At 40.3% G+C, this 13,798-nt stretch overlaps 1 protein-coding gene across 6 annotated transcripts in view; it reads left to right on the top strand.

Moving 5' to 3' along the window:
* NIN (ninein) overlaps positions 1–13,798 on the top strand; it is a 126,393-nt gene that overhangs the window by 53,452 nt on the left and 59,143 nt on the right. For all 6 annotated transcript variants that reach the window (XM_058163093.1, XM_058163096.1, XM_058163098.1 and 3 more), the window contains exon 4: positions 87–256. In XM_058163093.1, coding sequence (XP_058019076.1) covers positions 87–256 — 170 coding nt within the window. The remainder of the gene's footprint in view (positions 1–86; positions 257–13,798) is intronic.

The following is a 13,798-nucleotide window of genomic DNA, read 5'->3' on the forward strand; positions in this document are numbered from 1 at the left end:
TTGAAAAACACTGATGTTGCACTGGTGTTGCAAACAGGCTACAGTCTATTCTGTTCTTAACATCATGGATTCCGTCTCATCTCCAGATTCTTCACTTGAAGCCCAGCCTAAATACATCAAGGATGGAAAGCGCTATGGGAGGCGATCCTTACCAGAGTGTCAGCAATCTGTGGAAGAATTTGCAGAGGTAACAGTGATTGAACCTTTGAACAAGGATGCCCTCTCTTCCCGCCTCTCCAACAATGACTGTGATGAGGTAAGGATTTAAAAGCAAGCCAAGTGGATAAGGAGAAGGGAGTCTGGATCTGAGATCGAAAATCCTTCTGTGTGCATGTGTGGAAAGCGTTTTAATGTTTGTTTCAAGAATTGTGACATTTTAAGATACAGGGACTTCAGCTCCCAGAATTCACTAGCTAGCATGCATAAATTCAAAGTTGCTGAAGTGGAGAAACATTGCTGTGGACAATGGGAATGAAAGTTTTGCTTCCTAAAGTCCATCTCTTTATATTGCAGCTTATTATAGTTTCTGGCTTTATAGGCCCTATGGAGAAGCACATTGAAAAAAAACCTTTTTTTAAAAGGAATTAAAAATGAAGCAGAAAAGGCAAAATGTAGAGAAACTTAAGTGGAACTAAAACAACATAATTAGGTTGCATCTTAAAATCAACAGATTACAGTGGCATAGGTCTGCATGGATCCTGATCCACTTCATTAAGAGAGGCACAGTTATACTCTTGAGAAAAGAATATCATGTTAGGGCTGTGCAATCTGGGAGGGTTGCTTTGATTCATAATCATAGACTTGCAGGTGACCTAAGAGATCCTCAAGTACAACTTTCTCAGGACTCACTCACACATTATTGCTGATAAATGTCTACCTACCCTGTTTAAAACCCCTTGTGAAGGAAAGAAACCATTTCCTACAATAACCTATTCTACCGATTGACTGTTCTTAGTGTCAAGACGTTAGTCCTTGAATCTAATCTGCATCTACATCCTAGGAATTTCATCCCATCAGTTCTACTCTTGTCCTCTGTAGCAAATAAGAATATTCAACATAATATAAAAGTCCCTTGGATATTTGAAGACTGGTGGCATATTCCTTTCAATGTTCTCATCTCAAAATAAACATACCTAGATCTTTTAACATACCTACATTCCTCATAGGACTTAGTTTCCAGTCCTTTCATTATTGTAGTAGCTTTCTATGGACTTGCTCAAGTTTGTCTCCTTTTTTTAAATAGAGTGGGCAGAACTGAATGCACTGCTCCAAATAATGCTTCTTTAAGCAGAATTGGGTGGGATAATTACTTCCTATGACTGGATACTGTGCTTCTCTTGAGGTTCTTCAACATGTCACTGACCTTTGCAGTTCCACTATATTGTTGAGACATGTTGAGCTTGTAATCTGTTAGTACATCAACATCCTACTTGTGTGTGCTACTCTTGAGCCACATTTTCCCCATCCTTTACGTTTCTTTCATTTTTCTAAGCTTGCCTAAATGCATACATTTTCATTTCTCCCTGCTAAATTTCATTTGATTTGTTTTTACTCATTCTTCTAGCTTAAGATTTGAATTTTTTCCCTCTCCTCCCTAAACCCTTTCTGTGGAGTTTTGTGCAAAGAACCCTACAAACCAGTGGTGAAATCCAAATGTTTTCACTACCGGTTTGGTGGGCATGGCTTGGTGGGCGGGGCTTAGTGGGCAGGGCAGGGGAAGGATACTGCAAAATCCCTATTCCCTCCTCATTCTGGGACCAGCCAGAGGTGGTATTTGCCAGTTCTCTGAACTTCTCAAAATTTCCACTACCAGTTCTCCAGAACCTTTTAGAACCTGTGGATTTCACCACTACTACAAACACACACACATGTTCACATACTTTTTAATGAACCAAATTTAAAGTTAAGCAAGCTGTCACTATATCTTAACCTGGATAAGCAATTAAGTTAAGAACCAACTACTGCTTCCCTGGCCTCACATGTCTCCCCAAACTTCTGTTGCTCCACACCCCCCATGCATGACTTTCTTAATGAGGAGACTCCTGGTGGAAGAACCCAGAAGCATTTGTTTCATCTCTGGTCTTCAAGAAGCCTATTTCATTTCTCCTCAATGTTGTTACAAAATTATTTGTTTACCAGTAGGCTGTTTGAAAATTAACAAGCCAACTATTCTTTGAGATTTTTTTTCTTCCCAATCGACAGTATGCTCATCGTATTGCTTTCATCCTACATTTGATGAGTCAACTCCATCCCATCCCATCACTCTGTATTCTGGATCTCTGCATCTGGTTAACATCTGTTGGCAGAATTTGTTCAGCTTTTTTGTGGTTCTGTATTTCAAGTGTTGCTTAACGTTTTTCAGGTTTTGAGAGATGCTCTGAAGCAAGAGACAAGAGCAGTGGCCAAGTCATTTTACTCTTCACAAATATCTATGTGACCTGCAGAATTACCATTTTCTAGTAGGGTTTTCTTCTCTTGCAGATGCTTCTTTCTTACAGGTCAAGTGGGTAGTAATAGACCAAATGCCTGAAATGCCAATGTATTCAGTGTGAAAAGTTTAAAATTAGAATTGCTCATGTAGCAAGTACATTACAAATGCAGTCTAATTGCTATCCAACTTTCTTTCTAGTGTTAAAATGCCAGAGCATCATCCAACTTTGCAGATGTCAAGAACTTACTGAAAGATTGTCAAGATTTTAAAGGTTGGAGCAGATGAGGAAGGTCTTAGCTCTTCTCTGGCCTGTTTTTTTTTTATGCCCCAGGTCAGGTATTTTTAAACTTTTCTTGATGACCCAGCATTTGTCAGGGACACTGGAAGAATGGCTGGAGGGAAAAACCAAGCCTTCAGTGCAAATGCAGATTGCCTAAGGATGTCGTCCATTCCCAGTGGTATGGGGAGAATTGATCCCTTGGGCTGTACTTCCATTCCTGCTTGAGGGTCCTGTACAATGGGAATGTGATGCCCATTAATGCAAAGAGATCCAGGAAGTATCTTTTTGAATTGGAAGTTACATTACTAATCCTAGCAGCTCTCTCTCTAAGTAGATAGACATCTCACATATATTTTAACCCGTGTGTGTGTGTGTGTGTGTGTGTGTGTGTGTGTGTGTAGAAGCATATATACACAATCCTTCTGATAAAGATAATAATAATAATAACAGAGTTGGAAGGGACCTTGGAGGTCTTCTAGTCCAACCCCCTGCCCAGGCAGGAAACCCTACACCACTTCAGACAAATGGTTATCGAACATCTTTTTAAAAATTTCCAGTGTTGGAGCATTCACAACTTCTGCAGGCAAGTTGTTCCACTGATTAATTGTTCTAACTGTCAGGAAATTTCTCCTTAGTTCTAAGTTGCTTCTTTCCTTGATCAGTTTCTACCCATTGCTTCTTGTTCTACCCTCAGGTGCTTTGGAGAATAGTTTGACTCCCTCTTCTTTGTGGCAACCCCTGAGATATTGGAACATTGCTATCATGTCTCCCCTATTCCTTCTTTTTATTAAACTAGACATACCCAGTTCCTGCAACCATTCTTTATATGTTTTAGCCTCCAGTCCCCTAATCATCTTTGTTGCTCTTCTCTGCACTATTTCTAGAGTCTCAACATCTTTTTTACATCATGGCAACCAAAACTGAGTGCATATTCCAAGTATGGTCTTACCAAGATATTATAAAATGGTATTAATACTTCATGTGATCTTGATTCTATCCCTCTGTTGGGTGATGCAGTCAAACTATCTGAGATGATGATGCAGTTAAACTACCTGGGACTTCATAACAGTACCCGAGATTCATTTTAGCAATAGCAATAGCACTTAGACTTATATACTGCTTCATAGTGCTTTACAGCCCTCTCTAAGCGGTTTACAAAGTCAGCATATTGCCCACAACAATCTGGGTCCTCGTTTTACTGACCTCAGAAGGATGGAAGGCTGAGTCAACCTTGAGCCTGGTGAGATTCGATCTGCCAAACTGCTGGCAGCCAGTGATCAGCAGAAGTAGCCTGCAGTACTGCACTCTAACTACTGTGCCACCACAGCTCATCATTTTGGAGTATATTCAGTGATGGAACACCTCCGAATATTCCCTGTGATGGCTTTCTCTTCTACTATCTCTTTGCCATAATAGACAGAAGAATCATAAGTGAGTTATGGCTATAATGTGACCCCCTTGCTTGTGGAAACTGTATAGAAGTGATAAGGAAAATGTGTTCATTCACTAAGTCATGTCTGACTCTTCACAACTCCTTGAACCATAGTATAGTATGCCATCCCCCCTCCGATCCTCACTGTCTCTCAGAGTTTGCTCAAATTCATGTTCATTGCATCAGTGACACTACTGAACCATCTCATCCTCTGCTGTCCCCTTTTGCTGATGAGAAAAAGGTAAACTGGTAAATGCTTCAACAGGCAATCAACAGTTAGAAAAAAAACTAAGAGTTATCCTGGTCAGTCACTAGTACCAGAATTGCCACCTTAAGTCTTGTTCTATTCCTAGGTACCTCCAAAGTTCAAGGAGGATGAGCACTCTCAAAATGGTGGCAGGTATGAATGGAGCTGTGGCCCAGGACAATTACTAGTGGCTTTTAAACTTATGGTGAATTTCTTCTTGCCTTATTTGCTTCAAAATGGAATGCAGTTCCAATCTTTGCAAAGAACATCCAGAGGGGACAGAAGCAAACTAAGAGGATTCTTAGTGCATTCAGAGAGAACTTTATTAGCTGCCAAGAGTGAACTGCTGGAACTGCTGCACATGGACCAGGAGCTACAGTTAGTGATCTCTCTGATAGCTATGGGAAAGATTATCTTTGGACAAAGGCCAGAATTGTAACCACTGAGCATAGTCCTCATGCAACTTTAGGAAAGACAAAGTTGAACCAAAAGAATATTCCATAAATACCTTTCAGCCCAAGTACTAAGTTGCTGCAGTTGAATCATAAGTAAATTCAATGTCCCGTGAAGATAATGAACTAGGTTTGAGGAGATCCATGGTCTCCTCATAAATGGAAGGTTACTATATGATTTAGGACTAGACACACTTTCTCAGTCAATCTACCTGAAAGGATTGTTCTGGGGAAAAAACTGGAGATAGAATGCACTATATATTTTGAGTTGCTGAAAGAAAATAGGCTACACATTGAGCAAATAATAAATCTAACAAATTTATTTTTTTGTCGAGTAAGTATTAGATAATATATATAACTATAAGCATGAATTGAATACATAAAATGAATACAATTAAAGGGAACATTAGGACAGGGACAGTAGGCACGCTGGTGCTCTTATGCACGTCCCTTACAGACCTCTTAGGAATGGGATGAGGAAAACAGTAGCCAGTCTAAGGTTAAAAGTTTTGGGGTTTGGGGATGAAACAACAGAGTCAGGTAGTGTATTCCAGGCATTGACCACTCCGTTGCTGAAGTCATTTTTTCTGCAATCAAGTTTGGCGCGGTTTACCTTAAGTTTGTATCTATTGTGTGCTTGTGTATTGTTGTGGTTGAAGCTGAAGTAGTCATTGACAGGTAGGACATTGTAGCAGATGATTTTATGAGCTATGCTTAGGTCATACCGAAGGCTGCGTAGTTCTAAATTTTCTAAGCCCAAAATTTCAAGTCCGGTAGCATAAGGTATTTTGTTGTGAGCAAAGGAGGACTCTTCTTGTGAAATATTTCTGGATGCGCTCAATTGTATTAAAGTCCGATATGCAGTGTGGGTTCCAGACAGATGAGCTGTATTCGAGAATTGGTCTAGCAAATGTTTCATATGCTCTGGTTGGTAGTGTAATCTTACTGGAGAAGAAGCTACGCAAGATTAGGTTTACAACTCTTAATGCCTTTTTGGCGATGTTGTTACAGTGGGCTTTGGCACTTAGATTATTTGATATGAGTACTCCAAGGTCCTTGACAGAGTGAGGGTTATCTACAAGGTCATGTCCATTTAGCTTGTATTTTGTGTTCTGATTCTTTTTGCCAATGTGTAAGACAGAGCATTTGTTGGTTGAGATTTGGAGTTGCCAATTTTTTGACCATTCTGACACAAAGTCAAGGATAAAATAGAATAAAATATATAAAAGGATAAAATAGAAGAGTAAGAGAAGAAAATAAATGATGGAATGTTCTTTTTATATCCCCATCCATCTACCCATCCTTGTGGAGTTGGAAAGGGCCATTAGGGCATTGAGAAACCCTTGCTCAGTGCAGCAATCTAAATTAAAAATTCCTTAACAGATGTGTGCCTGGTTTCCACTTGAACACACTCATCATCTTCCTGGATAATTGGGTCCATTGTCAAACTGTTCTTATCATTAGGGATTTTTTTCCTAAATGTGTGCAGATCTCTCTCTCTCTCTCCTTCACTCTCTCTTTTCTCTCCCTCTTTCTTTCTCTCTATCTTAGCTGTCAACTTCTGAAACACAATCAAGGTCTTTTAGAATTAGCACAAGGTCTAGTTGTCCTAGCACTGCAGTGGTCAGACAGAAGTCACCAGGAAAGCTCACAAGATGATTCAGTGCACAAAACCATGCCTCTGCTTGTTTGCTCTAGGATCCAGCAATCTAAAATATTCCATCTCTAATTATAAGATTTGGCATAGCAATTAAACTATTTGAATGAATTTGCACAACATGTTTAATTGGTTGTTGGACTAATCTATTGTATGAGTTGGCACAATACTTTCCACAGGCTCATATGCTATCCAAATGGGCTGAGTATGCACAACATACAAAACCACCCCAAAAACTAATCTTGTTTAAAGATAATTTGGTGTAGTATGTTGGGCAAATGCAGCTGTTAAACTGTTAATCTTGCTGAATATGGGGGTAGTAAATTTTTTACTTGATTTAAGACATTGGGAGATTGGTGTCCTATGGTTGTAAAATAGGAGTACAAGACAGCTGGATATCTTTGTCTAGATTCAGAAATTAAGCAAGATCAGCCTGGTTAATACTTGGATAAAAGATCAATAGAGAAGCCCAGGGCTATTTTTTTTTAATGCAATAGGAGCTGAGCTTCATTTAAAGGCACTTTGCCTTTTTATCATTGTAAAAAGCTGCACACATTTCACATTATTGTGATTGCTTAGGGCATCTGGAATATAACTCCATAACAGGTTCATTACAAAATAAATAATCCGAGTTAAGCATAGGCTTTTTGACCCTATAGCTAAGCATAGATCTTTTGACTATAAGAACTTAAAGAACTCCTGTTTTTGCCAAGGATCTGAGATCTGAGCTTCTTCTTTTTTTCTTTTTCTTTGGAGACAGCCATAAACAATGGCTTCATTTAGCTAGGGATTAACAACTCCTCTGAAAGGAAGATGTGACTCAAGGTCAGCGTGCATCAAGAATGGCTCACTCAATGTATCAAAATGCAAAATATGTCCATATGTCTGAGGAATTTTCGGAATCAGCAAGAGTTCTATTTCGCTAAAGTGCAGTGCAACCAAGAGACATTGATGCCTTTTACATCAAGTGGGCAAGATTTTAGATTTGTGCCACAGAGTCTAAAGAGTGCCTGGACATCACGAAATAGCAGCATGGTATCTGTGCATTTGATCGTTTTAATTAATGATATGTTCTGCGGGGAGAAGAAAAGGCTGTCGTGCGGCAGCAGATGGTCGGGTGGAAGAGGGAACTCTGAAAGAAGGGAGGAAAGATTGCATTAAGGAATTCTCAACCACAGATGCTTCTGTAGGTTTTGAGTTTGGTCATTGTGAAACTTTCAACCATCTGTTCTTTGGGCTAGCAAAGGCTTGGGTCTATCAAAGTAATATATTCCTGGAATATCGCATGGGCAAGGACTCCCCCCCCTCCTCCCTAATGTGTGGGACCCTCATCCAGCTGCAGAACAATAGCTGTCTGTATAAGAATACCTGGCATGGCCGAGGGGGGGGAAGGAGGTTTATGGTCCACAGAATCCATAGAGAGTGTCCCCCTTTTGTCTTAGCTGCAATCTGTTGGCTTGCCTTTGGGGGCAGCCATTTTGGGTTTAGTGATCTCTGACCTCATTTGCCTTCCCTTCACAATGAAGCTTTTGTTGAGCATCGGGTATGGTAATGAAGAAGGGTATGGTAATGAGGAAGCATGTGTGCAAAGGAGATCTGCCAGCTGATACTGGTGTGGCAGCATCCAGATACAATGGAGGGCCCTTAATACAATGGGAAGGGGGCCAAGTGGAAATGCTTGTAAAAGAGCAGACTTGCCAGAGCTTTGCCCTTTGTGCAGATTGGTCATCAAAATTAAGTTGAGGTTGACAAGTGTGTGGCTCGTCCTACTGTTGATATGGATTTTCAGGATATCATAGGAAGGGTGGGTGTTCCTTAAGGAAATCCATTTCCTAGGAAGACGGCCAGAGCATCATTGTCCAAAAGGCCCCCCAGTTCATATCTTCTGCTTTTTCTTTCCCTCTTCTTTTTCAATTATCCTCAACACTTTTCTGGCATTTCACACTTTTTTGTCTTCTTCTTCTTCTTGCAATGTTCAGCTCTGCAAGTTGCAAATATCTAAACACCTTTGGGCCTGTTTGAGGCTTTGCATCTCCTGTTACAAACCTCTCGGGTTGTTAAGATCTGCAAAATAATTTATTTTAAAGATCTCCTCATCGCAGCCCTACTCCATAGGGGGCTTTGACAGCTGATGTTGCCCAGGGTGAATTAATGCCATCACGTTGTTTTACTTTCCTGTGATGTGATGTGATAGGATGTGATGATTTTAAGAGCTACTTTGTTGTAGTAGTTAAGGAACCAGGGTAGAAAACTAGAGACTGTGAGAGCTCTAATCCCTCCTTAGGCAAGAAGCCAGCTGGGTGACCTTGGGCCAGTGACACCTTCTCGGCCCTAGGAAGGATGGCAAACCACTTCCAAAATCTTGCCAAGAGAGCTGCAGGGATTTGTCCAGGCAGTTGCCAGGAATCAACACTGACACAGGCGCCAATTTTTAAAATGATTTTACTGTATTTATTTATGGTTTTAAATTACGTTTATAATTAAGTATGAGTCAATTGATTTTAGTCGTATATAAAACTAACAAATATTTTTGACATGAGGGGGAGAACCTGCTCTTGCATTGCTCCAGGTGATGAATGCACTCCTTTGGGAATAGTACAGGTAGTCCCCGGCTTACGACCACAAGTGAGCCCAACATTTATGTTGCTAAGTGAAACATTTGTTCGGTGAGTTTGCCTCATTTTACGACTTTTCTTGCCACAGTCATTAAGTGAATCACTTTGGTGGTGTTAGCATAGGCAAACTGTTGTTAAGTGAATCTGGCTTCCCCATTTTTTTTTATTTTTTATTTTTTTATTTATTTTTGCATTTATATCCCGCCCTTCTCCGAAGACTCAGGGCGGCTTACACTATGTCAAGCAATAGTCTTCATCCATTTGTATATTACATACAAAGTCAACTTATTGCCCCCAACAATCTGGGTCCTCATTTTACCTACCTTATAAAGGATGGAAGGCTGAGTCAACCTTGGGCCTGGTGGGACTTGAACCTGCAGTAACTGCAAGCAGCTGCTGTTAATAACAGACTGTCTTAGCAGTCTGAGCCACTCAAGGACCCTATTGACTTCCCCATTGACTTTGCTGGTCAGGAGGTCACAAAAGGAGGTCACATGACCCCGGAACGCTGCAACCGTCATAAATATAAACCAGTTGCCAAGCATTTGAATGTTGATCTCATGGCCATGGGGATGCTTCAATGCTCGTAAGTGTGAAACATGGACATAAGTCACTTTTTTCAGTGCCGTTGTAACTTTGAAGGGTCACTAAATGAACTGTTGTAAGTCAAGGACTACCTGAATTTGTTCTCCGTATTCTTTCTATAGAGTATTTCTAAAAGGTATACAGTAATCAGGCTTGTTTCTTAGTTGCCCACATGGATTATTTTCCATTCGTGTATCTTAAAAGTCCTCTTTAGCAAGATTTATTGAAATGAAAAAAAGGGGGGGGGGGAAGAATTTCAGCAAGGGAAGTATTTTTAATCTAAAAATAATATATCTCCATGTACTTTAGGTTGGAGACATTTTTATTCTTATGAACCAGGGAAGAGTGGTTTGCAGCTGGTGGTTTGTATTAATAGTCTCAAAATTATCTGTCTGGGAACAACTCTTTCATTGTACCTCTTTCACTAAGTTTTAAACCAGGGGTCTCCAACCTTGGCCACTTTAAGCCTGGAGGACTTCAGGCAAGTCCTGGAGGACTTGGCCACTTTAAGCCACTTTAAATTGCTGGCTGGGGAATTCTGAGAGTTGAAGTCCTCCAGGCTTAAAGTGGCCAAGGTTGAAGACCTCTGTTTTAAACCATTCAGTGATTTCAGAATCTGTTTAGCATTAATTTGAATATATGTTTTTAGTATCTTATATTCCGTCTTTGGTTTTGAAAAATAAAGCGCTTGCCAAAGTAGAAAGACAGGGAATTAATAAAACAAATAATTTCTGTTTGCACTGAAGAAAGAGAAAAAGGTTGATGAATAGAAGGAGGAACTACAGTACATACAGCCAAAGATTATACCTTCTTACAATTTAACCCCAACAATATCCTGTGTGAAGCATGTGCAAAGACCTTATTGGGACTATTTCCAAAACATTAGTACTGAGAAGACTAGCCTGTTAATATCCAGAATGGTCAGAGATGATGACATAATATAAGGCAGTGTTTCTCAACCTTGGCAGCTTTAAAATGTATGAACTTCCAGAATTCCCCACCCATCATGCCCTTAAAATGGCTAGAGTTGAGAAACCGTGATCTAAGATACGTTTTTCTAATCTCATGCCACCCAGATGAGTTGGAGTTCAGCCCTTTTATTTCTCCATCCACTGAAGACTTAAGATCTTGCAACAATTCTCTCATCCACATAAACCTGTGAACAGGGAGGTTTGCAATATTGGAATCTCAGCTGCTTCTCAGCCTTTCAGATGATGAGTAACAGAAACTATAATACAGAGCTTGTTAAAGGCAGAGGACCTGGTCCAGTAGCCATTATGCTCTTGCAACTGAAACATGATTTCAGTTTTGCCTTAGGCAACAGTCCCCAACCTTTTGAGTACCAGGGACAGGTTCCACGGTAAACATTTTTTCCACAAATCGGGGAGGGGGATGGCATGATTTTGTCCACTACCTAGATTCTGCGCAGGTGCAGATGAAGCTTCACTCACTTGCGTGGACTGGTTCCTAATGGACCGCAGACAGGTACCGGTCCATGGACTGGGAGTTGGGGACCCCTGCCTTAGCGCATTAGTATCTTTCCTGGTACTCTGCAGGTCTTCCCTCAGATCTGTTGTTCATATAGATTCAGTTTCTTGTTTCTTTTGCTTTGTATCAACCAATGGAACAACTTGCCTTCAGAAGTTGTGGGAGCTTCATCACTGGAGGCTTTCAAGAAGAGATTGGACTGCCATTTGTCAGAAATGGTGTAGGGTCTCCTGCTTGGATGGGGGGGGTTGGACTAGATGACTTACAAGGTCCCTTCCAACTCTGTTAATCTAATTTTAATTATATATAGATATAGATATAGATATAGATATAGACATAGATATATAAAATGGCTCAGTGGCTAAGACACTGAGCTTGTCAATCAAAAGGTCAGCAGTTCAGCGATTCGAATCCCTAGTGCCACATAACAGGGTGAGCTCCCATTACTTGTCCCAGCTTCTGCCAACCTAGCAGTTCGAAAGCATGTAAAAAATGCAAGTAGAAAAATAGGGACCACCTTTAGTGGGAAGGTAACAGCATTCCATGCGCCTTTAGTGTTTAGTCATGCCGGCCACATGACCACGGAGACATCTTTGGACAGCGCTGGCTCTTCAGCTTTGAAACAGAGATAAGCACCACCCCTAGAGTCAGGAACGACTAGCATATATGTGCGAGGGAAACCTTTACCTTTTATACCTGAGATGCTGCTTTAAAACTTTGCAACCTAAATATCCTGTTGAATATACGAGCCTCTTTTTTTTGGCAGCTGTGGATATAAACAGGGAATTGCTTCATAAACAGCCACAGAGGCAGATCTCCTAGAGTCACTTTGGGAGATATTATATCATTTCGGTTACAACTGTGTTTTGATGCCTGTTTTAAAAATAAACCAACCATTACTTGTCACATTGGCTGAGTCTTTACTACTGTCGGATTCTTACAGCCCAGAGCTCTCCATATGGAATGACAGATGTTGAGCCCAAAGAAGAAAAACAAGCTCCCAAATCCTTGAAGCAATCATTTGTTCTAGTTCTAGATTTGCAGGGATTAGTTTACAGAGTCCTCTCTTCCTGGCGCAGTTTGGAAGTTGCATGTGTATTTGAAAACTAGACATGCATTTGATTACTCCTCGGCCCTGTCCCTTTGCAAAATAAGATGGGGGTCTAAATCTTGCAGGAAAATCTGAGTAAAAGGGATCTGCTGCTGAAGGTGATGAAGGCTCTCCTGCCCAACTGCTTGGATTCATCTTTTCAAAGGGTCACAGAGTGATAGAGTGCACTGGTCTCATCCCTTTCCCCACTATGCCTTTTTAATGTAAAAATGAACCTCTTTTCTGCTGTATATATGAATGGGGATAGACATGTTAAAAAAGAACCCATATCACATTTGCCCCTTAATGCGTTTTTGATGGATCTCATGAAGAAGAAGGACTCAGATAAAGCAGAGATCTTGCCTTGGTATTCAGCCCTGTCCTTAGATGGCTTGTTTGCTAGATGGTGAAAGGAACATCTGGTTGTCTGATGTCTATGGATGTTCTCTATTATCCAAGTCATGGCTGCCTGATCTTTCTTGTGTGTGCAGGAAGCTGAGAGGGGCTTTTGAACAGCACTGGTATATATTTCTATATTTTAGATCAGCACACATGTATGGAATCTTTTTTTCTGCTCCTCCCTTTATTTTTGTTGTGCTATGATTTTTTCTCTTGCCTGCTTTTGTCAAGGGAAGAGATGTGATGTTTACCTAACTGCAGGAAGATGTGTTTTTCCCACAGGACCGTGAAACATTTTAATAGGCTAATTGGAAAGAGAGGCTGTCTTCTATTTATGTACTTACATTACATATGAAATATTTCCATATTACATCATTCGTTCCTTACTGGCACGCTGCCAATCTAAGACATGACATAAAGTGGTACAAAATTACACAATTTGTGTCACTTGCATGAAGACACGTTAAGCGAATGATATAAATTCTCGCCAGAATTGGGCCTGCTGCATGTAGAGTCTATTCTGCTCAGATCTGCTAAATTTAATTTACCCTGCATTTTAAATCCATGCATGCCATGTGAAGTTGTATAATCCAGGATTCTAATAATCCTGTTTGTTTGTTTTACATCCTTTTGGGGGGAATATCCTTTTACTGCTCATGCTCAGGTTCTGAATAGATTGTATAATCCTGACCATGCTACGTTGGTTCTGCTCTTTGTATATTTGAATTCTTAGGGCTTTGACTGGGGAGGGGCAAGGAAGAAGGGCAATAGAATTTTTTATTGGCCAAGTGTGATTGGACACACAAGGAATTTGTCTTGATGCATAAGCTCTCAGCGTACATAAAAGAAAAGATACGTTCATCAAGAATCATAAAGTACAACACTTAATGATAGTCATAGGGAACACATAAGCAATCAGGAAACAATATCAATATAAATCGTAAGGATACAAGCAAAAAGATACAGTCATACAGTCATAAGTGGAGGGAGATGAGTGATGGTAACGATGAGAAGATTAATAGTAGTGCAGATTTAGTAAATAGTTTGACAGTGTTGATGGCATAATGTAGTAGCTGTTCTTGAAAATTTAAGAATGCTGCTCCCTGGGTACGTGCCTCCTTG

Source organism: Ahaetulla prasina, chromosome 1 (genome assembly GCF_028640845.1).
Source record: "Ahaetulla prasina isolate Xishuangbanna chromosome 1, ASM2864084v1, whole genome shotgun sequence".
NCBI lineage: Eukaryota > Metazoa > Chordata > Lepidosauria > Squamata > Colubridae > Ahaetulla > Ahaetulla prasina.